Genomic DNA, 27,931 nt, shown 5'->3' with positions numbered 1-27,931 from the left:
ATGCACAAAAACTCTTACCAGTGACTCCACCCTCAAGCCCAGGTCCATAGGCTGTAACCAGTCCAGGATCACCAGCCTGACTCTGCTCACCCACACGGATTTTGAAAGGACTTCCTGGAATATGACGTCCATTAAATTTGACATCAATAGAATGAACTCCATTTTCATGGGGAATGAAACGTATGGAGTATTTATCTAAGGATAATAGAAAAGTGATGGTTATTATCCACATTCACATTGTGTCAGGCTAAGTAAGGGTCTTTGCACAGTTATCTTACCACTGTCTACTTCTGACACATAGCATTCCTCTACAATGCCAGATGGTGTGTGTACTTTGGCTTCTATCACTCCACGGGCTCCATTTAACTGTACAGCAAAAGTGGCTGGTTGATTGACCTTCAACCCAGTCTCCTAGAATGACACATTGAAAATGTGGAAAAATTGAATTTTAGGAAAAGACCTCTAACTCTAATAAGAAGAAATTGCGCACAAATGTATTCATTGCAAGTAAGCATATTTTACCTGTAGGCTAGTGACAGTCAGTCTACGGGCATCATCTGAGCGGGAGGCTACTGGTACCACGAAGGGGCTGTCAGGGATGTGCTCATCATTGAATTTGATAGACACTTCATAGTCACCTGGATTAAGGATGTAATTATTTAGAATTGATATTTTAAATGTCTGTCATCAGATGAAAACAACTGATAAATGGAATCTAAGTGTTATCGATGTTTTAAGATATACTACAGAAAACAATAATAAATGTTGCAAAATATGCTCATTTATGTCTGTTTACTAAATGCATGAGCTTACCAGCTTCCTGTACAATGTAGGACACTCCACATGACCCATCCTTGCGATCTTCAAAAGAAATTTCTGCTTTACTAGGGCCTTCAACTGCAATGGACAGGCCACCAGCTCCAGCCTCTCGAGTCCATATGCTAAACTCAGCTATAAGATAAAATTACACACATACAAAAGCAAACTTTTAGGTATCACTTTCATAAAAAGTATTCTTGTACATTCATGTTCACTCTTTCGCGGCTGCTTACCAGGCACTCCGGCAACTCCACGCTCCAGGCCAGTGCCTCCTGCTCTTACTTTGTGGGCTCCTCCTTCACCCATAGGTCCTACTGTGAACTGAAAAGGGCTTCCGGGGACATGTTGGCCTCTGTACTTTACACTGACAGTGTGAGCTCCCATCTCTTGTGGAACAAAGCGAACACTGTATGTGCTGTCTTCTCCATCTATAATCTCTGCATCTGCTGTTTTTCCAGAAGGGCTGGTCACTTGAGCCGTCATATCCTGAGAACCTACTTCGCCTGGAACATTTAGTAATGTTTAGTTACATATATTTAAATAATTAATAATGAAGTGAATAAATCATTTTAGGAGCAATCTTTTATAATTCTGTGACACCTACCTTCTTGTCGGGCAATGCTGCTGAATGAACCTAGACTCTCTCGGCCAAGGAAGTCTCCAAAGACATTGTGAAAAGGGTCTCCACCAACTTGTGTAGATTCCTCCACCCGCACTTCACGCTTTGTTTCACCTCCCCGTGTCTTGCTGATCTCTGTGCGTTCAGTGCGTGTGTATGTATGACTGCTGCGTGTAAACGTGCGTGTGAGGCGTTCTTGGGCAGAGACCATCTGAAACCAGTTACCTAAAACACAACGTAGAAGGAAGATTATTTTTGGTAAAAGCTCATCTAAAAAATTAATTACACTGACATTCCATCAGATTGACTTGCAAGACTTTCAGCTGTTTATATACTATACGGGTCAATAAGACTCCATACCTGGAATTTTGAGGTTGAGATCACATGTGCTACCAATACTGGCAATAGAGGGAGCTTGACGTTTCCTGGTTATGCTTTCTTTTATACGTCCTTCACCTGTCACCTTCACCATAAAAGGACTTCCTGCAAGATAAATGGGGAACATTGATTAGCATCTACTTGTCACTATGATATTATGTATATGCTAGTCTATACATCTGAAGTACTCTTTCGGCATGTTTTTTTTTTTTTATTTAATACTGGGTTTTATCTCCACGCATATATCTTCAAATATCTCAGATACATTGAAATGGTGTGAAACAGGACATGGTACATAGGAGACAAGATATTATTAATGACAAGTATAAATGTTAAGACCTTAGCACACCTGGTACATGTTTCTCTGCAAACTTTATGTTTATAATGTATGTTCCAGGCTCAGTAGGACAATAAGACACTTTACATGTTCCATCTTCCACATCCTCACAGTTTATATCAACTTTACTTGGGCCTTCAATAGACAAACCTAAACCTCCATATCCTAAAACAGAAAAGATACTGTTAATTCACAAAAGATACCAAAAAGCCTAAACATATTAAAATAAATTCAGATAAACATATGAGACATACCTGCATTTCTGGTGTCCACAATGAATTCAGACACCTCAAATGTAATGCCTTCCAGCAGTCCTTTTCCTGACACTTTTACTCTGCTTGCATCACCGATCTCAGACTGTCCAACCATGATCTTGAATGGGCTGTTAGTAACGTGTTTTCCATTCTTCTTTACACTTACCACATGTTCTCCCACCTCTTTGGGTGTGAAGGAGATTCCTGCATGATACATAATTGCCAACAGTCAATATTTGGAATTTATTGGTAAAGCAATGTAGCAGGTAGGAAAATGAGAAGAGTCTTACATGTGTGTGTGAGCTAAAATATGTCTCGGGTCCTCTAATCATATTAAAATTTTATTTTCAATATTGAATATTAATATAATTTAGTGATTTGGGGCACTTTGTAAAAACATCATCATTGTTCTTGTATTAGAATGTTATTGTCAGTAGATCCTTTTATACTTAATTTTCTTTAACTTCCTTTAGGTAATTAGTTTCCTTACCAATATGTCTGTTAGGCAGTCTCTTTAGAAGACATGGCTCTTCGTTGCCAGATGGGGCTCTGATGCTGGCTGTTAACAGGCTTAGATCAGTCTCTGTGATCTTCAGGGACACATCTGTTGAGGTTCCGACATTGAGCTGGGATGTTCTCATGGAATCATCACCTATTAAGAGATATTATACAGTAGGTTTACAAAAGTTAGTCTCATATGAAAAAGGACAGATATACACCTATGTTAGATATTATGATTACCATTTACAGGTGGTCTCCAGCTTAAGGACACCCGATTTTCAGACAACTTCTAGTTACAAACAGACCTCTGTGTCCACTATGACCTCTGGTGAAGCTTTCTGGATGCGGACACTTTACTGAACTTTAGTCCCAGTTGATAAATGGGGTTATTAAAGGTGTCTGCGATAAAGCTTAATCTTTGTTCCCATGATAACCCAAAATTATAAAAAAGGGATGAAAACCCCTTTTTCTAGAGTAACACTTACAAAATATACCCGTACCAACTTACATACATATGTAACTTAGAACAAAGCAACAGAACCTATCTTGTACATGACCCAGGGACCCATTGTATATATAAAAGCTAATAATAAACCCGGAATACTAGAACTTATCAATTACCAATGCAAAATTCTACACAAGTTGTAATAATTTTTCGATTCTTGCCAAACACTCCATTAAAATCACCTGTAATTTTAGCAGTGAAAGGGCTGCCTGGAATGTGCTTGTCATCAAATCGCACAATGATGTTGTAGTCTCCGGGAGCAGTGGGAAGGTAGGATACAGTGCATGTCCCATCTTTATTGTCTTTGCATGTGATTTCAGCCTTTGATGGACCTTCAACAGCCAGTGATAAGCCACCTATGATAGGACAGCAATATATTTGATGATATTTGGATTATTAGTGTACGTTTTATAATATCATGTAACGTGAAATAAAATTGTGATCTCAACATATAGATAATCCAGAATGCAATTACTGCTTAGGGTGTCACTTACCTTCTCCAGCATCTTTTGTAACAATAGTAAATGTGGCAGGCTTGTTGACCATTCCATGACTAAGCCCTGGTCCATATGCACTCACATGGCGGCTGTTAATGGCATCTACATAAAACTGCAATGGACTGCCTAAAAGTAAAGTAAAGTTACATACATTGATGTAAACCTCTAGACTTGACAACATTTTAACAAATTGGTAAGTTGACTTAAAGGGGTATTCTCGTCTGGGCATTAACATTCAGTTTGATTAATCTGTCATTAATAAACATTTCTTCAATTAGATGTTATTAAAAAAAAAGTTCCTGTGTGAAGATAATTTTCCATAAATGTAGTGAATCTAGTCCCTTAGAAACGAGATAGCTTCCTCGGATACGGCCACCTCTGCTGGAGGGATTGCACAAACAAACAAAAGGTTTTTGTATATGAAATGTCCGAGAGTTACTGCAGGTCCCACATCAGTCCTGTGGTAATGATTACTGAATCCTGGTGGTCCGGCAGGACCCTATAGCGCAAGTCTGGCCACCGCTGCCAGAGTGCGACGTGGTCGTATCCGAGGAAGCCATCTCATTTCTAAGGGACAACATGACTACATTTATGAGAAATTATCTTCACACAGGATAATTTTTTTTAATAACATCCAATTGAAGAAATGTTTATATATGGCAGATTAATGAAACTGAATGTGAATGCCGAGACGAGAATACCCCTTTAAGAACATGGCAACAAAAGAGATTCTAAGGGCAAAATATTTATCTATACAGAACAAACACCTTTAACTTCATTGTAATCTTTTATTATTGTACACTAAGGACATATCACTATTTTCATTAGGATATTAAGCATAACTCCAATGTTAGAACAACAGGGGAGATCATGTACCTCACTATTATGTGTAGGAGAACTCTGCATCCACAGCACTGAAACCCCTCAGCTTTGCTAATCCTCTCAGCTACACACAGAGTTGTGATGGGTCATTCATGAACAAGCCGGCTCACGTAACCACACCACCAATAGTGTATCCCCGCCCATTACACAGTGACCAGAACCATTTTAACCCAAAATTGATTGAGTTCAAGTTGTAGTAGATATAGGCAGTTTGACGCCTGAAAATGATTCCCTATGTGAGATAGGGAGCCATTCAGGAGCCAGAAGAGCTGACACTTTTTAGTGTGAACCAAGTGATTGAGCTCACTGAGAATAGCCAGACGGACTTTTACATGACCTCCCCCTCCTTCCTCCTGTGTAAGCCGGAAGCAGAAGCCCCTGCCTGCTACTGCAGGAGTAGGCTAAAGTGAGGTGGATAGCATAGAAACTGCCGGACACAGGTAATCAAAATAATGGGCAAAATTGTTCCACATCCCAAGAGCCATTGAGTTGTGAAAAAAATGCTGGAGTTGCACTACAAGAAAAGACCCTAGTGACAAGTGACCCCCCCCCCCCCCAAGTCATAATGCAATAGTTTTATTCAAGATCTGTTTGTCCTGCAACTATTTCAGAATCATCTGGTATTGTAGTGGGCTGGTCCTGCCCAAACTGTTTCTTACTGTTTTATGTTGTAAACTTTACAGCACAAATATCGGAGAAGACAAGTGTCAATTTCATCTTGCCAATATTAGATTGTAGCTTTTGAACATAAATAATTTACCTGGAATATGATTTCCATCATATTTTATATCCATTTCATGCAGTCCCTTCTCCACTGGAGCAAATTTCACAGTAACTGTACCATCTTTGTTGTCAGTGATATTAGGTCTCGCGGTCTTTCCAGATGGCATGCGAACTTCACCTAGATTTAGAAATAGTGACAATTATAATCTTGCTGTAAATAATATAATTATAGTTATGGCAGCTATATAAATGGGTGTCAAAGTAAATGTTCACTTTTGTACTCCAGGAATGACATGTTATAGATAGATTGTTGTACCTGTTATCTCTCCTTTCTGTACAGTGAAAGGGATGACTAGGTTGAATGGCCGGAGCATGCCGTCCAAATTATCAACAGGGACAACAGGTTCTTCTGTAGCCTGTGGGGAGTCAAATACAGCTATTAGACATCTTTGCCCTTAAATATGTCCAAAATTGGTGTAAATTGGGAAATAGAGGAAAGAAGAAACAAATTAATGATGAAATAGAAAGATTCAAGGAATTTAATACCAAGGATGCATCAGTTTACAAGCTGCTTTTGTCATATATAAATGAATGTGTGTCCAGACATCTGACACTTTACAAAACTATGGAGCAACCTTTTCCTTAAAAAAAGATATTAAAATGAATGGACAAGAAGTCTTTATATACCGTATATACTCGAGTATAAGCCGACCCAAGTATAAGCCGAGGCCCCTAATTTTACCACATAAACCTGGTAAAACCTATATTTTTTTTACTCGAGTATAAGCCGAGTTTAGGGTTTCAGCACATTTTTTGTGCTGAAAAACTAGGCTTATACTTGAGTATATATAATACTTCATTTTGGTTGCTCAGTTATTTGGATTATCTATAACTTCCCATTTTTGTGTGTATAGCAATGATAGCTGCTGTCGCCACTCGTGGGTCTGATCCATATATAACTCTAGTTGTACTACTGACATAGACCACCTAGTGAAAATGGGATTTAGAGATGGGATCTAGAGAACTCCTTTTTTACTTAATTACATAATTATCATACAGTGCAAGCACAGGATAGAATGCAAAAAGTATTAGCTGTATATAGGAAAGTTATAAATGGAGCTTAGAGTTCTAGTTCCATAGGGATACAGCAATAGAGCAAAGAGTTCTCTCTGTTATACCCAGTGAGTTGGATAGCCGGGGAGGTGTGCAGGATAGGGCTGATGTAGCTGCACAGTGTCACATGGCTCCTCTATTATTGGGATGGCATCACAGGCCTGGCAGGAGGGAGGCAAGTTAATAGTAAAATGATTTTGAGGGATCAAGTTAAATGGGAAGTATTGCACATTAGTCTTCTCCCAAAGCTCAATGGAAACTTACCACAACATGGAAGGGGCTGTTGGGAATGTGCTCACCACCAAACCGAATGGTGATAATGTATTTTCCTGGTTCAGGTGCTGTGTAGTAAATGTCAAAGGTGCCATCCTGGTTTTCCACCACATCTACATCAAGTTCTGCCCCATCTGGTGTAGCGACCTTGCAGGTAACTTTTCCCTTTCCTGCAGCTTTAGCATCTACTGTGATGACTGTCTCCTCTCCAATCTGAATGGTGGGTCCTAGGCAGGCTCCTAAACAAGCAAACAATATTATTTTATGGATACAAAATAAACAGTGCTGTAGAGAGTATTTCAGTCCAGAATATTTATATGAAATTGAAAATTTACCTGATCCATGCCCTCCTATGGACACTAAAAGAAAGAAAGAAATCTTAAATAAATAACCATATCTTTGACAATAGATTGTACATTACGTATGTTGTATGTCAATTTAACACTTGTAAAATAAAAGCATTTTTCTTTCCCATTCATTATATTCTGTATTACATACTTACAACTTACATACTGTATTATCTATAGAACTTTTATATTAGAGCTTACCTGTCACTAAGCATTTGCTGGCATCTCCAGTGGGGACAGCATGAATACGGAAAGGAGAATAGGGAATTTCATCTCCTCCATACTTAATGGTAATAGTATATCTTCCTGCCATGTCTGGCACATAAGACACTGTGTAGGTACCATCGCCATTACCCCGAATATTAGCCTTCTTTGGCTTCCCCTCAGGGTCCTGTGGATAGTGAGAATGTTATAAAGTCTTTCAATTCCATATACATTCCTTGAAATTAGGAAACATAATTATACTGGAGAAAACAACATTATACAAGTATATAGATTATGAAATCATAAGATTAAACAATATATATTCCTACTATAAATCTTCATGATACTTTTATACTTATTTATACTTTTTTAGTTTGCCATTTTGGTCACTTTCAAATAAGACACAGTACTAGTACCGCTAACTAATAGCAGCACTTCAACTTCTTCAATCTAGGTCCTAAAGATGGCAAGGTATCCTTTCTGTCTGCAGAATATCATGTATCCAGAGTTGTGTGACTCACTAATGCCTGTGTGAATATTTCACCCGTGCCAAATGGTCACTGTTAGCTGAGGATTAAGTCCTGCATTGACTGAAGTCCAGCTTCTCTATCACATTGCCACCTATTTAATTTAGTGGAGTACAGTATGTTTCTCTATGAGTGGATACTTTTCTATTTCATGTTCAGTACTGTTAAAATGTACAATTTTCTGAAATTCTAATTATAACCTTATTTTATTTCCATAAATATTTATATTGAAGAGTTTAAGTAGTTAAAAACAAAATGTTAAAATATTCCAGATACTTGGGTAGTAACAGAAATCAGTATGAGGAATAATATGACGGGAGTATACAAGTAGTAACACTAAACCGAATATAAGTAGTAAAACTAAACAGATCACATCACATAAATGATTTTAGTTAACTTTATATGTTCACATAATATGCATTAGAATTATGTAGCCAAAGGGATTTTTGTTGTTTCCGTTCTTTGCCTTTTGATCTATTTTGATTTATTCAGTAATTCACATGGAGTCTGAAGAACATATCCTTGCTTCCACTAGGTGGAGGTTTACTGTCACTTTTACCAGGGCTGAAATATGCGTGAGCTCATTCTAACGGGATGTACAAATCTTGCAGCTGCTTGAGAAGCCCTCAAAGGGGTCACTTGTTTTTATAAATATACCATATGGATAGGGATTGTGTTCCTAGATAAGCAGTTTGTCCGCTTTATGGCATTGACAAACTAAAAATAAAATTGTGGATAGAAAATTATCTATAGAATTATAGTGCAGCTGTAGCTACATTTGCTATACTTTATATACTATCTTCTGGCATAATAGATTTCCCTACTATTGGCTCTACTAGGAATTTAGTTAACATAAAATCACTTTCTGATCCATGGTACTCACCAGAATCTGAACAGTCAGAAGTCCTTCCCCTGCATCACGAGCATCGATGGTAAACTCAACAGGCAGGCTGGCTGGGATACCTGCTGTGTTGAGACCTGGGCCACTGGCACGCACTTTGCTTGCGTCATGAGTAGGCAATACCTTGATTTTGAAGGGACTACATACATAAAATGAAATGTCATCTCAAAGTCCATTTACACTATTTTGATAAGGCTTTTATGTTATAAGGCTATCTTACCTTCGTGGTACTTCCTGGTCCGCATATCTTACAGATACAGTGTATGGGCCATCTGTGGCTGGGGTATAGTTGACAGTGTGAGTCCCATCACCATTATCTCGTACATCTACTGGCTCTGCCAAACCTGAAGAGTTGAAAACTATGTAAGCATTTTTTCCCAGATACAGTATCTTTTTTTTCAAGCTTTTTGCTCTTAAATACCTGATGGTCCATGCACCAATACTTCTAGAGGTGCCAATCCAGCCTTGCTGCAGTCTACTGTAAACGTCTGGGGAACATGTGCTCTAACACCAGCTCCCAGCCCTGGACCAGAACATTTCACTTTGGAGGGGTCCACCACCTCCTTTACTGGCACACGGAAAGGGCTTCCTGCAAGGGACAAAACCTTTTTTAAACCCAAGTCACTTCAAACTTTGCTGTCTACATAACGCAATAAGAATATTAAATCTAATGTACCTGGGATTGGTCGCCCACCAAAGGTGATATTGACATCATACTCTCCTGGTGTGAAAGGGATATATTCTACACTGCAGCTACCATCTTTATTGTCTTTACATGACATTTTAGCTTCAGAAGGACCTTCAATTGCAAGACCAAGTCCACCAGTTCCAGCACCCCTGAAATAAGGAAAGAGAGTATTTTGGTATCATATGAGCTAAACTGCACCTCATCATTACAAGCCATTAATGCTACAACCCTCCTAGAAAACTGCACACATGTGATAGTGGCACATTAAGATATTCGAATGTCTGCATTTCCTTACCTTGTTTCTACAGTGAAGCGATTAGACTTATTAAGAAGACCACCCTCTAGCCCAGGACCATATGCGCGTACACGGGATGGATCACAGCCTTCGGTTACAGAGACACGGAATGGGCTCTTGGGCACTGGAACATCATCATATAGTACCTCTACTAAATGAATACCTGTTGATGTATAAGATAGGGTGAAAAAATGCCCACTAAAAAGGAAATTAAAAAAATAACAGAATTTATGGCATTTGTGATACAGATAAAACTGCCTAAAACATAAACTGCCTTAGTTGTGACATCCAATTTTCCTACAGCTAAAAAAAAATATCAGTTTTTGTGACATGCTAGAATGCTTTTAATACAGTCATTTGAAGTTGGACCTTACCATCCTCATAAGCTGTATATTGAACATGATATGTTCCATCCCCATTATCAGCGATAAAGCTTTCAGTTACAGCACCAGAAGGGCTGATGACACGGGTAGTCACATGACTTCCACCAGTTTTGGTTAATGAGCGTGCATCCACAGTAAATTCTGTAGTGACCTCGCGTAATACACCTGATAGAAGAAATACAACACAATTCTGAGTTGTTCCCTATGTAATATTAAAAATATTTGTATTAATGTGTATAGGAAAAAAGAATATGTTATTCTACAATACTTGGTGCTCTACAAATAAAATGCATGTGGCCGCATAGAACTACCTTTGTTATGATTTTTTATTTTAGTGGATTACCCAGCATGCTTACCTCTGGCTTCTACACCTGGCCCATAGACTTTCACTCCACTGGTGTCCACAGCTGGTTCCACGTTAACTTGGACTGGGAATTTTGGAACTGCGTGTCCTCCATATTTGATTGTAATGGTGTAGGCTCCAGGGCATGATGGGATGTATGTAATGCTATAGGTACCATCGCTGTTATTTTGAATAAGAACTTCAGCTTTAGCCCCTGAATCTGAAAGGATCTCAATAGTGAGCTCAGCATCACCAGCTTTGGAGCAATCAACAGTAAAGGTGGCTACTTCACCAGCCTTTCCCCTTTCTAATCCAGGACCACTTGCAGTGACTTTGCTGGGATCAAACACAGGTCTAATGTCTGCCTTGAATGGTGACCCTGGGATGTGGGCATCTGCAAACAAGATGTTGATAGAATATTCTCCTGGCTCTGTTGGGAGGTATGATACTGAACAAGAGCCATCTCCATTATCCTGGCATTCAATCTTGGCTTCACAGGGTCCTTCTACTGTTAGACCAAGACCACCAGTACCTGCTCCTTTGGTATCAATTGCAAATGGGGCAGGTTTGCCTACAAACCCGCCTTTCAGTCCTGGTCCATAGGCACGAACCTAAATGGGAAGATTAAATATATTGTACCGTTATTCAAGTAAAGCTTTATAATACATTAACTCTGAGCTGCTCCCTTTCCACTACATTCTACAACAAATTTAGTAATTTCTGGTCACTTAAATTGCCTCCTGCTTTGCATATGCTTAATGGATTTATAGCTTGCAGACGTAAACTAAATAAATAGACTAATTAAGTATGCCAAAATCTAAACCTACATTTTTCTTCAAGATGCAGTAATAAAACAGTTACATTTGGGTGGAAACAGTTTCTGTGAAAACATACTACACCACTACAGTGGTGATAGTAATAATGCACTATGAACTTTCCCAGTATATCCCTACTATACACAATATGATTACAAGTGTCTTCCATGCTGTCTGTCTTAGCATCTTAATTGCTTAAAAATATCTGCAAGAGGATAGGAAAATTACATTGGGTTACATAGGGGTCTGTTCATCCCATGACGCAGCAATAACACCCTCAAGCCTTCGTGTATCAGTTCATTTATTCTAAACCTTGTCTAATCTGACACTTATGAATCGAAAAATGATCCGTCATAACAAGCTGCCAGAAGTAATAATGTATGGAAAAAGGCAGTAAATGGGTGATGTTTGGGGGTAAACATTCTCAACATCTAAATCCAATGTTTCCCTTGGGCCTGTTTGCATATCTTAACCAAGAATTTATTTTAACATAGATCTGTTTCCCCCTCCTTTTTGGCTGCTCCGGCCTGACACTCACCCTACAACTTGCACACACAACAATGAGAAACATATGGCTAAAAACTATACTTATGCCAGGAGTGAAACAGAGAAAAGAAAATAATTGATATCAAGCCTGAATAAGTTACACAGAGTGGTGATATGACAAATATTCTGAGCAATTTATAGGGAAAATTATATAATTTAGTATTACATATAAAGTTACAACAGAATAATTGAAAAATTTTTAATTACCTTAGAAGGATCAGGAGGCATCACTGCCTCCACAGAGAATGGGCTTCCTGGCACTGGGTGACCATCATAGCTGATGTCCACCTTGTATGGTCCCTCCTCAGGTGGCATATATTTTACAGTGTGAATTTCACTGGTGACGCCAGTCTCCACTTTGCAAGGAATTGGACGACGTGATGGAGATGTGATCTTCACATCTACCTTTCCCTGTCCACCTGCTCCACTTGTATTGATGGAGAATTCTTGATCCTTTCCAACATCCACCTCTGTATAATAGAAGCAAATTATCATTTTTAATGCAATTAAACAGCAGAATTTAAAAATAAGTATACCACACATTCATGAATATAACAAAGATCTTCTAATGATACAACTTCATGGTGTACAGCCATAGCATGTCATACAGTAAAAGGGTGAACTGAAGTCACTCAAGATGTTACCATTACTAAGGACTGTCTTCTTGTCTGATACATGTAGCTATTTCCTTTATACTTACTTTTGTTGAATACTGATCAGTGTAAATAACCTTTAATCCTTTTTCCCCTCAAGTGTTGGATATTTATTATGATTCTGTACCATATAATAAAGATAAACAAAGGGACTATCAATTTATAATATTGTTACTTACTATTGTTAAGTCCCTGCACTTTAACCTTCCCAAGATCGAGGGGCGGAGCCACATTGACAATAAAAGGACTCTTAGGGATGGGATCACCTCCATATGTAACTGAGATGCTGATGTTTCCCTTTTAAAGCAAAAGAAGATGAATGTACAATCACATTTATAGATATGTTTTCATGTGATGCTATCTCTTGAAGAAAATGATTCCCAATCGAACTAAAGAGTAATCATAAACTTAATCTAAGGACAGAAGGCATACCTGCTGCACAGCAGTATACTTCACAGTGTATGAGTAGTCATGGTTGTCAATGATTTCAAAGTCTTGAACAACTTCGCCTTTCAAGGTCCCAGTAAACTGCACATCCAGCTTAGCCTTTCCAGCACCCTTGGTGTACACGGTGAAATGAGTGGGCTTACCAACTTCCACTCCTGAATGGAAAAAAGAGGTGTTAAGTGGAACCTTATTTTTCTAACCAAAAAACAATATATGAAAATATGTACATTTATATGTACCCGGTAAATATTTTGTTCCAATTTGATTATTTCTATGGTTCACCACGACTAAATTCATTTTATATTCCAGCCACCTAGTAATAAGTAATGGTATTCTTTACCTGTGCGGTTGAGCCCTGGACCTTCTGCTCTCACTTTGTTAGCATCGTGTGATGGGTCTACCTTGACTCGGAAGGGGCTAATTGGTATTTCCTGTAGTAAATAAAGATATATATTACAGGTACTAAAAAATACTAATAAAACTCCATTTTCATTTTTAAAATTATACTCTATTTCATTCTAATTAATTTTATTTCATTTATGAAATTATATCAAAGTTTAATTTTAGTCACAATTTCTTACTAAAAATAATTTTTGAACCAATTTATTCTTACCTGGTCAGCGAATAAGACCATGATAGTATATCTCCCGGCTCCTGGTGGAGTGTATTTTACAGTGAAAGTATCATTATCATTTTTAATTATGTCAAAGTCAATATCAGCTTCTGCTGGTCCTACTACACCAGGTGCACATTTGATTCCAATGCTGACATCCCCTGTAAATATAAAACAAATGGAATAATATTTGCAGTTATTTATCAACAATGTTGCCAATATGCGAGGACCAGTGCTTTGTGCTGTGGTCTTAACTACTGTCCTATTGGTCAGAACTGAAATCTACACCAGCCAGGGACTGGCATAAGTTTTGGCTGTGACCTGTGCAGTTTCTTTGGTGCAAAGTATAGTTAGCTATAAGTGGCTAACAAAGAGCAAATGGCCAAAATGTCAAAATATTCAAAGCGTGTGCCAGAAATGTTGTCTTTTTTCATATTTTACATGCTAAAAGACCGGCATGCAAGGCTAATAATAAAATATAAAAATATTTTGTGGATTATTTACCTTGTCCTGCCTCACTGCAGTCCACTGTGAAATAAGTTGGTTCATTGGCTTTTAGGCCTGTCTTTTCAACACCAGGTCCATAAACTTTAACTTTGCTGGGGTGGCTGCCTTCACCCACTGACACCTACATGCATAATATAAGGGTTATGAGATAGCAAGAGATACTTCAAAGAGCTTACCAAGTCACTATAATGCAAAAAACACAGTCTTGTAAAGCCTTACCCGGTATGGGCTATTAGGAATATTAACTCCTCCCCATGAGATGATGATGGTATGTTTGATTGGTTTGATTGGAACATAAACACAAACAAATGTGTTGTCCCCATTATCTTTGATCTTTATGTCAATGGGGGTTCCCTCTGCATCCTACAATAAAATATGAAATGTGAAATATATTATTTGCATTTTTACCACTCATACTAATTTCAGTAGCTTTCTATTCATGAACTTGTGTTTATTATTATGTTATGTGTTGCAAAAAGCTGAGATACCTGTGCATAGATCTTTAGCTCAGCAGTTCCAGCAGCACGGGCATCAATGGTGAATTCAGCAGGATGTTCCACTATGCAACCAGTGGGTTCTAGACCTGGACCATATGCCTTCACCTAAAATATAAGAACCAATCAAAAAGAACCTGTAAATGTGTCCTGTTCGTGCTATAGGTACAGCTTTATATTTGTTTCTTTATGTATTTTTAGACCCATTTCATTAAATGGCCAATGTATATTTTAAGTTATTCAATGTAGGATTATCTTCATTGATCCTGCACAAATACTTAGTCACCTCCTTATTCATGAGCTGGGGATATACTCTCTGTTCCTTTGATGCTAGTAATAGTTTTCCAGTCATATAAATTATGTTTGGAAAGGAACGAGGCATTAGAAGCTGAGCCTATAAAGGTCAGAGCCCAGTAAGACAAATGCCTCTTGCTCACCCTCCCTTACAGATAGTAAAAGAACAGCTGGTGTGAGTGACAGGAAGAACTTTGGAATAGTAGATGAAAAGTTAGTTGAGTGAATAGAATTGAAAATGGGAATTGACATCTTAAACAAAGACAAAAACAAAAGCAAATTTTTTTAATAAAAATTGTAAAAATCTTATTTTAAAAACCTCAAAATTTTTCACTACAGATTAATCGTTGATTCAGTTCAGCTATCAGAACACAAGGCATTGGATACGTATGTACTATATCTACCCATGAAGGGCAATCTAAAGTATGCATGGCCTATATATATATATTCTTTGTCTTTTACCTTCTCTGGAAACGCTTTGTTGTTAGCTGGTAGAATGTGTGCAATGAAGGGGCTATCCTTGATATCTTCATCGTCGCAGATCACATGTACTGCATACTCGCCAGGTTCAGTTGGCCAATAGCGAACGTCACATGATCCATCTCCCTTGTCATCACATTCAATTTTTGCTTGCGAGGGTCCCTCAATGGAAAATCCTAAAGACACAAAGTGGATTTAAAAGAAATCAGGAACTTTGTTCAGACCTAAAGCAATAGCTTTTTTTGTGCTTTAGGAGCCCCTTATACACTTACCAAGTGTTCCAACTTCTGTGCCAATGGCTTCCACTACAAAATCTGCTGATTTGCCCACAACACCAGTTTCCAGGCCAGGGCCCCATGCTCTCACTTTCTGAACTCCTACTTCGGGGCTTATATAGACCTCAAATGGACTGTGTATGATATAATAAAGTGAAAATGTAGACTGGGTGTAAAAAATAAGCACTAGTAAACATCAAACATGGTTCACAAAAAACTAAATTTGGTTAAGATGAGAAAAAGGATTGAGCTAAACTGATGATTGAAAATGCAAATGATCATCAACATTGTACCTTCTTTTATCCAGGGGTATTATTGCTAAATACCAGAAATTAGTTCGGAATATGAATTTAAAAGTAAAAGAGTATTATTTTTAGATTTTTAGTCTTATCTTGACTAAGTTCAAAACTGTTTTAACCTTACCTTCTGGGAATTGCGTATCCACCCCATGTTATCGATACAGTGTACTTTCCAGGTACCACTGGGTAATAGTCACACTCATACACACCATCACCAACATCACGGATTTTTACTGGCTCCTCTGTGCCCTCTGATAAATAGATAAATGCCATAAGTGACTTATAATTGGCTTATGTTTAGTAAACTATTATAGTTATATTAATTTCTTAACTCACTGGGTCCTTTAACTGATACTTTCAACTCTCCACTTCCTGCCCCTTTGGTGAATACTTTAAAATCAGCAATTTCTTTGACACGCACCCCCTTTGGCTGGAGTCCACGCCCCGAAGCTCTGCAGGCATTAGGGTTACAAGCTGCAAAAAATAAATGAAATAAGTTCCATCAATAACTGTTAAGTCAGAGAAAACTAATACAAGCTAAATTGATGTATAATGCAATATTCATTTATTTTACACTGCAACACTCATATAACCAAACATTTGTTTGTTTCTTAGGGATATTCACCATAACTTAACCCTGAACCCCTGCAAATACCCACATGTTATAAAACATGTGTTCATTCATGAATATTGCGTATTTGCATAACAGAATAACTAACAGCCACATGCAAATGCAAACAATAGACATTAAAAATACAGTATTCAAAATGTGAAGATTGTGTAGTACAATCCTCCTTTTAATTCTTCATGGACTCTCCACAACCAACAGATTTAAAAAATAAAACAAGGGTGCAGGTCTATGTTTTCACATGGCTCTTTGGTCTGCATGAAGGAACTGCAACGTCTATGGCCTTTTTCCATTACAATGTGTGGCCTGTGTGCAAACCAGTGTAGTCCGTCAGAGTAGGCCCTAAAACTAAATGTTTGTTTTTATGAACTGATTTTTTTAATGTTATATTGGTTGTACATCTTTTTGAAGTTTTATGAGGATATCAGATCTAAACTGTCTGAAGTTAAGGATTAGTAATATTTCTGTCGTGAGAAAGAGCTCTTTGATTAGGACATGCATTTTCTGCAATTTCCTCAATGCGTCCAGATGTTCTACTAGGCAGTAGGTGGACATTTTTGTGGGCAGGTCATGCTTGCTGCATGCAAGGACGCAGTTGTCACTATTTCTAATACCGGCTCACAAAGCTACTCCCATGCACAGACTAAACTACACTATCTGGGCACGCCATGCTAAGGCTCTTGCCCTTTCACTCTTGCCAGGCCATACTAACTTGACTTGCGTGGTTTAGGTTTGGGCGGAGGTGGGGGAGCAACTTTCTTGGCTTTTTCAGGAGGCGGGATGGCAATAGCCTGAGGGGTGACCTGAAGGGGAGGGGTGCTGAGAGCCAGGGGCAACACTGCAGCTATTGGAAAAGCAAAGAAACATAGGGGAGAGAAAAGTCATATAAAGCAAAGGCAGAATTATGCAGCGCACCTACTAATACAATATAGTGACCAGTTATACAAGCAAACAATGACAAATACATAGTCAATGGCCGACAATGACAGCTTTACATCCATATACATGCAGTGATCCATGCAAACTATTAGGTACAGCATAAGAGTTATGAGTGTTATGCATGAGTTTTCTGGTAATAATTTTTCATCTTGAAATGTATTGAAGTTGCAATCAACTATCAGGCCCATTAAAAACCCATTCAACACCTGCACTGATTTCAATAGACTTACAATGGTTTCTGTTAGTGTCCATTTGCACCATTTCTGTTATTTGAGGTAGAAAAATTAACACTGCAACTTCTGTCCAATTGTACGCTTAAATAACGGGAGCACTAACAGAAGTGGTGCAAACAGACATAACAGTAGGCATTACATTTCCATTTAAATCAATAGACATTTTAATGGATCTGTTAGACTTTCATTATTATCGTTTTAGTAACAGAAGATAATAACGGAGGTCTGAGCGGAGGTGTGGACTGGACCTGAAATCGAGCCAGAAAGCAAGGGCCACTTTTCTAAGATGAAGCAGCTTTAATCCTTTCCATGAAACTATACATTTCCCTGAAAGGGTCATCCAGAGTAGGAGCTTTGTGCTATGCCTCACAGAGAAGAGACCCAAGCAGTTGCCATTTTAAAAGACCATCTTTCATTCAGTAGTTTAGCATGATAAAACAGATTAAAATATGACATCATTGATGAATACATCTAAAGCTCATAATAACTTCTAATATGACTGCAAAATGTCTTTAGGACATGGATAGTTATTGATGCCTGATGAATGGTTGAATAAAATGGTAAATTTTCTATACTATTATGAAATACAAACAATGAAAAAGTAGTATAGATATGCAATGTACGACACATAACAAAAGTTTAGAATACAAGTATGATGTTACACACAACCTCACCACAACGAGATGGCCATATTTGACAGATGATATAAACTCACCTTCTGAAATGTTAACAACATATGGACATTTGGGAATCTGAGATCCAGCAAAGGTAATATAGATCTTGTGAGGTCCCTCCATATTAGGTCTGTAAGTGCAGCGGTAGATATTGTCACCTTTGTCTTCCAGAATAACTTCCACTGTGTCCTGTCGATTCTGAGGATCAACGATGACAACACCAACATCACCAGACCCGGCACCTATGGAAACAGGACAAACAACTATAACTAATATCCACAGTACAATTGTGTATACTAATTTATTGGGAAAGAATATCTCCCAAATCCCTGGTTACCTGATATGTTTATGCCAAACCTAATGTTCTTAATCTTAAAATTTTATGTATTTCTTCTTTTGGTATGAATGTATTACCATGTACTAAAATGACTTTGACATTTACCTGCTGTGTAGATATCAAAGTATGTAGGCTTGTTGGCAACATTTCCTACAGGTTCAAGGCCAGGTCCTCGTGCTGTAACTTTGTTAGCGTCTCCAAGAGCCATTGCTACGTTGACATTAAATGGACTCTGGTTGATGTTCTGACCAGCAAACAACACTGTTACCTATAAGTTTGAGGAACAAATCTCAGTAAATTTATATAAATGCCTAAATAGATGACAATGTAACCTAAGTCTATTATAAACACAAAATGTATTTCCAAATCGCAGACATAGTTCAATAAAATTAAAAAGAAAACACTGGCAGAGTCTGATTTAAACTTGTCTAAAGATGGTTGGTACAAGAGAAAATGTAGCTGTCAACTTTTTAATAATCCAATGATAAATTAAAAATATAATATTATGAATAAAATCAATATAATAACAGAATTTATATATTTTATTTATAATAAATCGATTTTTATTGCAATATTTGGGGTTTATTCCCCCTTGGTAGTTGGTTAATATCCCTGGACAATAGCTCCACAATTTTTGCCATATTTTTTTATCCCCGACATATATGCATAGTGATCCCAAGTTTCTATTTTTTTGGAACCCTTTGGTAATTTCTTGGCTAGCGGCTGCTGAATAACGTCAGGATCCAACATTCCCATACAGGAAGACCTTCGACTATCCTAGTACCCTTCCTGGGGCATTTTGTCATACAACAAGTCGTCACCAGGTGAGCAACCCTATTTAGGGGTTGGTTATATTTCTCTTTCTCTGGAAGGTATCACCCTAGGCGCCAACCTCTGTCTTTTATGTTTTTTTCTTATTTATGCATGTGTACAAAGAGAGGTATCAAAAATTACATTTTCATGTTATGTGATAGCTTTGTGTCTTACCTTGTGGAGCCCAGCCACTTTTGGCACATAGCTGACTGAGTATGTTCTCTTTTTGTCATTGTTGGGGATTACTTTGGCCTGTAAAATACCATACATAATCATATGTTTAGGCATACTAAAAGACATACTTTTGCTACATGTCAGGACTACATGTAATTTGTAGCAATACATATCCCCTAGATAGTTCTTCTTTTACTGGATACAACTAAGGTATTAAGTATGTCACCTCTTCAGTGTGCCCCTCGGGATCTTCTACAAAGACCAGCACTTCCCCAAGACCAGCTTCAATAGTCTCCACTGTGAAAAAGGCAGGCTTCAAAACCATGTTTCCTTGTGGTTCAATACCTGCAAAACATATGACATTGCATTTTACATGCAGCAGAGTCCAACATTCATAGGGTCCATACATTTTATTATAAGTATTTGTATTATTCTGTGACAAGTTCATGAGTTTCGGCATAAACATGTTTCTCTGACATAAATGTGTAGCAAAGAAACAACACAATATAGTAGAGGAAAAAACAACAGGTTGGTAATTCAAGAATATTAGCTGTAACTGTAAGATACCTAATATTAAAGGAGCCCCAGAAGTCATGAGAATAGGGGAACCCAGATTGGATTGGGTTCCATTCATTGTGGTACTTTTTAGAACAGCTATGGCCAAATGTGCGGGACAAGTGTCTTTATAATTTAATATTATTATAAATTATTATTGTATTAAAATATGTTTGTTGGTGCTAATGATATTGATAGTGATATTTTTATGTGAAATTATAAAGTTCTAAAACTGGGACAAGCTTGAATCTGTCCACCTTTTCACGGGAAAAGTTTATATGTGAATCAGCCCATTCTAGCCTAACAGATTTTAATGAAACAAACACCAAATTGATCAGGGGCGTAGTGTTTGCTGTATTAGGGTAATCGTAATCACAAATACACAATATACATGTGGAGCTACTGCACATGTTGTGATGACTTCTGTTATGCTTCTGTTTGAAACATATGTATTCCCCCGGGTTTTATTAATAGCACTCCTCTAGCTGTATCCTCAACAGCACTTCAAGATGCTGGGGCTCAAGAAGGCCCCACTGGAGCTTGTGTTTGGGTCTTGCCTGTCTCCTAATTGTCCACATTTGGGAGTTTTGGCAGCAGGCAGTTTGCTACAGATCAACATATTGTAACAATCGTTACACTGCCAAGTAGAGATGGAGCAGAGCGGATTGAGAGCATGAGCTCACCCAGACATCGTGTTACAGTACGAGAGCCAGCAGAAAGGGAACTGCGGGGGCTACCTGATCTCCCACTTTAACCCTTACCTAACACAGGGGGTGTGTTAAAAATGGATTTCCCAATATACATATATAGAAATATTCCCTGAAATCAATCATTCATTTCACAATTCAAAGAAGCTTCATAGTTCCCATACCTGGGCCATAGGCAATTGCTTTTTTGGGATGCAGTTGCTTAGAACGGAGAGGTGCACCAGGCTTCAGCTTTGCCTTGGGGAACTGGGACAGGTAGGTCATGACTGAGTGTTCATCAACATTGGGATCCACAATTTCTTCGGGAGCAATAACCTACAATACAGAGTGTACATTAAATTGTTGGATAGAGTAAAATTAAATACAGATTAAATTTCATAAATTCTCCCAAAATTATTAGATATAATGGGGGGGGGGGGGAGGCATTTAGAAAGATAACAAAGGTAAATGAGATAGATTTCTGGTATTAATTTCACTGAGGACTAGCTACAAGCTTTTTGTCATGTTCATGCATTTTGGATTTTATTTCCACATATATTAACGGGATAGGATTGAGGCCTGTAATGGAATTGCTGCAACCATCCAATAGATATTGTAAGGGTCCCCCATAAACATATTTTACCCATTAAACTAACAGAACCATCAGGTCAGGCATGAAATATCCTTTATAGAATTACTTTCCAGTTTCCCCATAAAAAAGGCTTTAAGAGGCTGAAGAGGAAGCGGAAATGACTTTGTGGTAACTAGTTGAGATTTCACATAAAAAAGGTAATTCTATAAAGGATATAAGGGCCCTATTAGCTTATTGGGGTCAAATCTGGTGACAGAGTCCCTTTAACCACTAATGGACTAAGTTTACACTAACTATAAGATAGAATTAGTAAATCTGTCCCATTTATTTTTCGATTCTTGACTGTAGATTAGCAGCAAAACGGCGTGAGGTCCTGACAGTAGACAAGTAGGCAAGTTATATAAACTACTTTTTTGTGGTAAAAGACATAATGTTTATCTAACATTATAGATTCATTTGTTTTGTTTTTCATTTCTCATTTCTTCATCTAATTTATACATCTATTGTGATTTTCCCCAGCGTGTCTTGGATTATCTATGTTGTTCTGTGTTTATCGCATGGAGATGAGATCATAACTGATGAAATCTTCCTGTTATAAATATATGTGCAGCTGCTTAGGACTCAGAATGCTACTACAAAACTCATCTTAAAAATGTACGTGCCCAATAACAGTAATTGTGACTAGTACTTAAAGGGAATCTGTCAGCAGTTTTGAACATACAGAGCTGCAGACAGTGATTGGCCCTGGAGAACTATGTAACCACACCTTTGTGTATGTGATTAGTAGCAGCAGGACTGTAAAAAATGCATTTATAATCCTGCAGGAGTGCCTATACATAACACTGTCATTAGTATGAGTATGTTTACAACAGATAACGGAATCCCTTTAAAGTAATAGTAATCTAGGCAGTCAGCTATCAAAAAGGAACATGTAAATGTTTCAGCCATCTTTAATAATTGTCTGTATAACTGTTATATATGTATAAATTGTGTAGTAACAATGGGGGTCATTTACTAAGGGCCCGATTCGCGTTTTCCCGACGTGTTACCCGAATATTTCCGTTTTGCGCCGATTGTACCTGAATTGCCCCGGGTTTTTGGCGCACGCGATCGGAATTTGGCGCATCGGCGCCGGCATGCGCGCGACGGAAATCGGGGGGCGTGGCCGAACGAAAACCCGACGTATTCGGAAAAACCGCCGCATTTAAAAAAAAAACTGTGTCGCGAAAATTTCACTCACCTTCATCCTGGGTAGGCCGGTGTATTTCGAGGCATTCCAGCGGACTTCAGCGCAGCAGCGCCACCTGGTGGACGGCGGAGGAACTGCATTGATGAATCCCGGCCGGACCCGAATCCAGCGCAGAGAACGCGCCGCTGGATCGCGAACGGACCAGGTAAGTAAATGTGCCCCAATATGTTTTACATTTCTTTAGGTGATGCATTCTGATGACACCTCTTACCTGAGGTACACCTAACCAGTCATCTGCTTGCTGCATGGCCTCTCTGGCATTTTCCACAGGCTGGTTGGGGTCCCATGCTTCCCAGTCTGGGCAAAGACCTAGAACAAGAACATTGCAGTTGTGTTGATTGTGTTGCAACTACAATTACTATTTCACAGTTACTATTTCAGCAATTTCATGCTTTCCCTATCCACCAAATAGTTGATAACTTGTTGATCAGTGGGAGTTCAACTGTTAGGACCCCTTATTGATTATTACTTGTACCTCAAGAATTGGAGCTGCTGACCCCCACATGTGTGCCTTTTCAATTCATTTCTATGGGACAGCCTGAGATAATTTAGCTGTGTATTTTGTAAACTAGATTTGGGATTGGCATAAATTGGTTCAATCCCTAGAAGAAAAACTAAATTACTATTATATATTATGATTTTATATATATAAATATATTATAAAGTGTATCAAATGCAATACATTTCTATTACAGCACTGAAAAATATATTGGTTCTGTAAAATGTCAGATAATCAATAGTGAGTAATATAAGGCCACCTAGCAGTGACATATAGAGCAGGGAAAAGGAATGTAGAACTGAAATGTATCTATGTCACTTGCTTTATCCACATTGTAAGTGATTGTGTAAACTGAGGTATATTCTCTGCCTCTTGCCTTATATGAGATTACACACTTCTCTCCTCCACCCTCCCGCTCTTTGGCAGGCAGACAAGCTTCTAAACTGGATAATGTTACAACTGCATTTCTCCCCTGTCAAGGAAAGGAACAGGCAGTAGCATACGGTTATATTGAAAACTCTTCTCTGCCTACGTGTAAATGTACATTTACCCTGACCTGTACCCTTTCAGCAGTAAAACCTTTTTGATAGCGTACATTCACAGGTGTTGGCTGCTGGGTAAAGTAAATAATGACATCATATGACATTGTAGTATAGTTTACAGTTTATATGGAATGTAAAAATAATTTTAATTGCATAGCAAAAGTTTTAGCAGTGGAAATAGCTGTATGTTCCAGTTGTAAGAAAACAATCACTTTCTAAAGCAATACAAAATGTACTGTGGCAACACAGTGATGCTAGTAGTCATTCATCTTCTTAGCTGTCTATGGTACAGTTGAATTTACTGCATACATAAGGCAGATACTGAAAGAAAGCAGGAGCACACATAGCACTGCCTGCAATTCAGTAGGAGGAGAGGTCCCAGGGATATCTAGGAATATTTCTGTCTATGACCTAATGTTTGGATGTTGATCACTGGGATCCAGATCACAGTTGGAGTGCACTTTTTAACCTGTTTATTACCAAAGCAACCAACAAGGTATACATTACTGACATTATATTTCTTACACTCCATATACAGGTACCCGTCTCAGTACGGAGCCCACTGAAACGATATGCGATTAATTTATTAATAAAAATATGTCTCTTTAAAAATGTAGCCACCACAATCTGATGTACAACAGATATGATGGGACATTGATTTTTGTGAGCCAGTGAAAGGTTACAAGTATCTATTTTTTAGCTTAAAATCTATTATAAATTTATATTTTATGAGATATGTTGAATATTCAAATTTTATACACTTGATTTTCAGTACATAGCAGCATTTCACAAAAGGTACTGAATCCCTACCTGGTGCGCAGTTGTCTACCAGTGCACCCAGTGCCTTTCCATCCTGCCAGTCTCTGTGGAAGTTGGTAATAGGTAGTTGTGGTATTTTGTTCTGAATCCACCCCAGAAGTCTTTGCTTTGGTGTTTGTTTCTTGACATCTTCTTCATCCTCATCTTCCCACATAGGCATAGAGATAGAGTAGTGCAGAATAAGTGTCCAGATAAGACCCAGGATCAGCTTGAGGTTTCCATCCACAATTGCTTTTGAATCTAAAAAAAAGTTATGGTAGAATGTAAGAATACTTACAAACATGATTTAGTTCAATATTTTGAATATAAAGTTATCTTTTGCTATGTTTTCATAAACATAAAGAGGTCATAGACACATCAGGATTAGAACCCTTTCACACTAGTGTTTTTCACATGCATGTCTTACACATGTTTTCGATGTGCAGAACTTGCATTGCTCTCTGTCCCATCATTTTCAATGGGTTTTTTCCTATTTCCGTTTTTTCCCACACGTGCAGGTTCGTGTTTGTGTGTTCGGGTCTTATGATCCAATTTATTGTAATAATCACAACAATTAGAAATATACAAAGAAATGCTTAATTTGTATTATTTTATATTATTTTATTAAATTATGGACCAGTTTTAGTATTTTGTACTTAACAATGGTGGGTCCAAAACAAATATTGTTAAGTTAGATGTTACTGTATCATAGTGTACAAAGATGGTATTATTTGGATGTAATGTTATGTAATTATTGTAATACCACCATTTTTTACAGGGTAATAATCATCTTATGGTCTTCACATTGTAATATAGGCACCAACCTGAGTCTTTGACCCAATTAGATCATGTCTGCCTTTGGACCTCTTCTTATCTGCCATCACAAAAAACATAATAATGGAAGACTAAAGGATTTGTTACAATGTCCATTGATTTAATTGGACATGTAATGGCTTCCGTTAGTGTCTGTTTGTATCCCTGCTATTAGTGCTTCCGTTATTCAAACGGAAAATGGGAAGAAAGCTTATTCACGGAAGGGGTGCAGACTGACACTAGGACAAGCTATTAAAAGTCCATTTAAATCAATGGACATTTTTTACAGATCCATTAGACTTCCATTATTATCGTTTTTATGACAGAAGGTAATGAAGGAGATCCAAAAGCAGGTGTGAACTGGGCCTTAGTTCCTTGGTTTACTAAAAAATCAACAAAATCAACATAAAAAACATGCAACTTAAATTCTTTGTGACTATCCCCGTCACATATGTTATATTTTTCAGAACACACCCTGTTCCACTGTACACCCAGATGACTAGATTACAGTATTAGCTGCCATTGTCAGTAAGGAGGAGTAAAATATTATCAGAATATTTTAAATCTACTTGAATCATTTTGGACTTTATATAATTACAATATAATATCTTAATCTATGCATACTGTTGTATGAATCTGTACATTGTATGGCCAATCCCATAATTGTGTGCTACGTAATCTCTTAAATGTGCAAATAAAGCATTACAGCATTTTCACACTGTTCCAGGAACAATTTGTCAAAGTAAGATCAAAATATTTTGTCTAGACAACGTCATAACATCTCATGTGCTGCTCGATCTGAACATAAGAAAGGAGGAAAAGCAGCAGGCAGTGTGTACAGTATAACATATAGGGAAGAGAAATGCAGTTCCTTTAAGCAACTAGTTTGGCGATGTATTTTCATTTCAGAAGAGAAAGGGAAAGTTCTGGTATCAGTTTAAAGCAGAAACTTTTCTCTATCAATATACACAAGACTTGTGGTTTTGTGAGCTACAGAACCAGATATATTGGCAGCTGAAATTATAGTTAGGAATGCAAACTGCAGATAAAGATCTAATTCCGACCTTTTTCTTTCATTGCATGTACCTCTGATTCTGTAGCTGACAGCCTTAAGCCTGATGTGATTTGAAAGATGAGATTCTCTTTTATAACTTAATACTAGAATCATGGTTCTATATACTGTAGAAGGTTTCTGCTCATTTGCATATGACTTTTGAAAATATTTTAACAGGGTTAGATTTCACCCAAAAGTGAAAATACTACAAAGGATATTTCATAACCTACTTGAGGGTGCTGCTAGTTTAGTGGGGTAAGATGGTGACACATTCCCTTTAAATGTATATTGGTATCCCCACTGTCCCATCACAGATGATCTTGGGGGAGGGGATCAGGAATTTCAGGAATGAGTTTCTACATGGCTGATCTTTGTTTGTCAAAGAAGTCATTTCATAATGGCCTTCTCCACTTTGGAAAATGTATTTCCATATTTTGTACACTTTTGCAAGTTAAAAAACACATGCTTCATTAGCTTCAACATTTACTGTACTTAAAATATGTGGGTGCCTCTACATGTAGGACAGATATGGGAACGTGTCATGTTACAGTATTAACATATTTATTAATTTATGTATTTATGAATTATATGTTAGACACATAAATGATACACTTGTAGCATTCCAATATATTTAAAGATCACTAGCAGTACAAGGGTAATTTTAGAAGTATTATATTGGTACATGCAGTTCACAAACTTAACACATTCACACTGGAAGGTAAAATACTGTCTGGAGACAGCTGCCATAACAAAAGAATGCTGTTGTGACTCCAGATCTGCAGACTTTTGTCTTCTCAGCTGTTTCAAAACCAACTGTTGAAGTGGCTGGACCAAGTGGATGACACCTGTTACTGAGCCAGCAAGCCCATACTATCTGCCCCATAGAAATAATCCCACTCCCACCATAACCATAGTCTCTCCTTGCCCCTCATTTAGCAAAAGTGGCAAAGAATGCTTGGGAATACTTGGAACAACCAACCTAAATATACCACCCATGCACTCTTATTACTCAGGTCAGAATTAAGGACATATTTACTTAGCTTTCAAGGCTCATTAATGAGGATTTTTAAAATGTCATGTTTAAAATGTGAGTGACAAGTTGCTACACGTTAAAGAGAACCAGTCATGATGATTTAGACCCATAAGCTGCCACCAACTGTTATCTTTGACAGTGACCAACCTCTGGGACTCACACCTACCTTAGGAATAAATCCTCATGATAGGTTCCCTTTAAATACCATGGCTTATTTGAACAGTGGAAACCAATATATCTCTGGAATGACAAATGGAGGCCACAAATGAGTCAAATTAACTGTAGGATGAGGACAATGCT

The 27,931-nt window shown here is 37.8% G+C and overlaps 1 protein-coding gene across 4 annotated transcripts in view; it reads right to left on the bottom strand.

Annotated features, from left to right (window-relative positions):
- FLNC (filamin C) overlaps positions 1–27,931 on the bottom strand; it is a 44,919-nt gene that overhangs the window by 3,400 nt on the left and 13,588 nt on the right. Inside the window, exons 2-46 of one of the 4 annotated variants that reach the window (XM_072147537.1) lie at positions 24,744–24,992; positions 23,104–23,201; positions 21,237–21,387; positions 20,037–20,155; positions 19,811–19,888; positions 18,929–19,091; positions 18,528–18,728; positions 17,353–17,484; positions 16,349–16,486; positions 16,137–16,263; positions 15,711–15,847; positions 15,421–15,614; positions 14,659–14,772; positions 14,390–14,533; positions 14,168–14,291; positions 13,664–13,824; positions 13,391–13,481; positions 13,036–13,205; positions 12,783–12,900; positions 12,158–12,420; positions 10,603–11,200; positions 10,238–10,411; positions 9,864–10,026; positions 9,557–9,717; positions 9,302–9,469; positions 9,101–9,224; positions 8,863–9,019; positions 7,450–7,639; positions 7,237–7,260; positions 6,893–7,140; positions 6,694–6,789; positions 5,832–5,931; positions 5,553–5,693; positions 3,908–4,036; positions 3,596–3,769; positions 2,898–3,059; positions 2,408–2,611; positions 2,166–2,318; positions 1,799–1,921; positions 1,424–1,663; positions 1,053–1,322; positions 814–951; positions 523–638; positions 279–411; positions 19–195 (exon numbers count right to left, since the gene is read on the bottom strand). In XM_072147537.1, coding sequence (XP_072003638.1) covers positions 19–195; positions 279–411; positions 523–638; positions 814–951; positions 1,053–1,322; positions 1,424–1,663; positions 1,799–1,921; positions 2,166–2,318; positions 2,408–2,611; positions 2,898–3,059; positions 3,596–3,769; positions 3,908–4,036; positions 5,553–5,693; positions 5,832–5,931; positions 6,694–6,789; positions 6,893–7,140; positions 7,237–7,260; positions 7,450–7,639; positions 8,863–9,019; positions 9,101–9,224; positions 9,302–9,469; positions 9,557–9,717; positions 9,864–10,026; positions 10,238–10,411; positions 10,603–11,200; positions 12,158–12,420; positions 12,783–12,900; positions 13,036–13,205; positions 13,391–13,481; positions 13,664–13,824; positions 14,168–14,291; positions 14,390–14,533; positions 14,659–14,772; positions 15,421–15,614; positions 15,711–15,847; positions 16,137–16,263; positions 16,349–16,486; positions 17,353–17,484; positions 18,528–18,728; positions 18,929–19,091; positions 19,811–19,888; positions 20,037–20,155; positions 21,237–21,387; positions 23,104–23,201; positions 24,744–24,992 — 7,335 coding nt within the window. The remainder of the gene's footprint in view (positions 1–18; positions 196–278; positions 412–522; positions 639–813; positions 952–1,052; positions 1,323–1,423; positions 1,664–1,798; positions 1,922–2,165; positions 2,319–2,407; positions 2,612–2,897; positions 3,060–3,595; positions 3,770–3,907; positions 4,037–5,552; positions 5,694–5,831; positions 5,932–6,693; positions 6,790–6,892; positions 7,141–7,236; positions 7,261–7,449; positions 7,640–8,862; positions 9,020–9,100; positions 9,225–9,301; positions 9,470–9,556; positions 9,718–9,863; positions 10,027–10,237; positions 10,412–10,602; positions 11,201–12,157; positions 12,421–12,782; positions 12,901–13,035; positions 13,206–13,390; positions 13,482–13,663; positions 13,825–14,167; positions 14,292–14,389; positions 14,534–14,658; positions 14,773–15,420; positions 15,615–15,710; positions 15,848–16,136; positions 16,264–16,348; positions 16,487–17,352; positions 17,485–18,527; positions 18,729–18,928; positions 19,092–19,810; positions 19,889–20,036; positions 20,156–21,236; positions 21,388–23,103; positions 23,202–24,743; positions 24,993–27,931) is intronic. The other 3 variants (XM_072147538.1, XM_072147539.1, XM_072147540.1) reach the window with 3 other exon arrangements.

The sequence above is a fragment of the Engystomops pustulosus genome, chromosome 4 (genome assembly GCF_040894005.1).
Source record: "Engystomops pustulosus chromosome 4, aEngPut4.maternal, whole genome shotgun sequence".
NCBI classification, from domain to species: domain Eukaryota; kingdom Metazoa; phylum Chordata; class Amphibia; order Anura; family Leptodactylidae; genus Engystomops; species Engystomops pustulosus.
The sequence above is the reverse complement of the archived record's forward strand: the minus strand, read 5'-3'. Positions and strand labels throughout refer to the sequence as shown.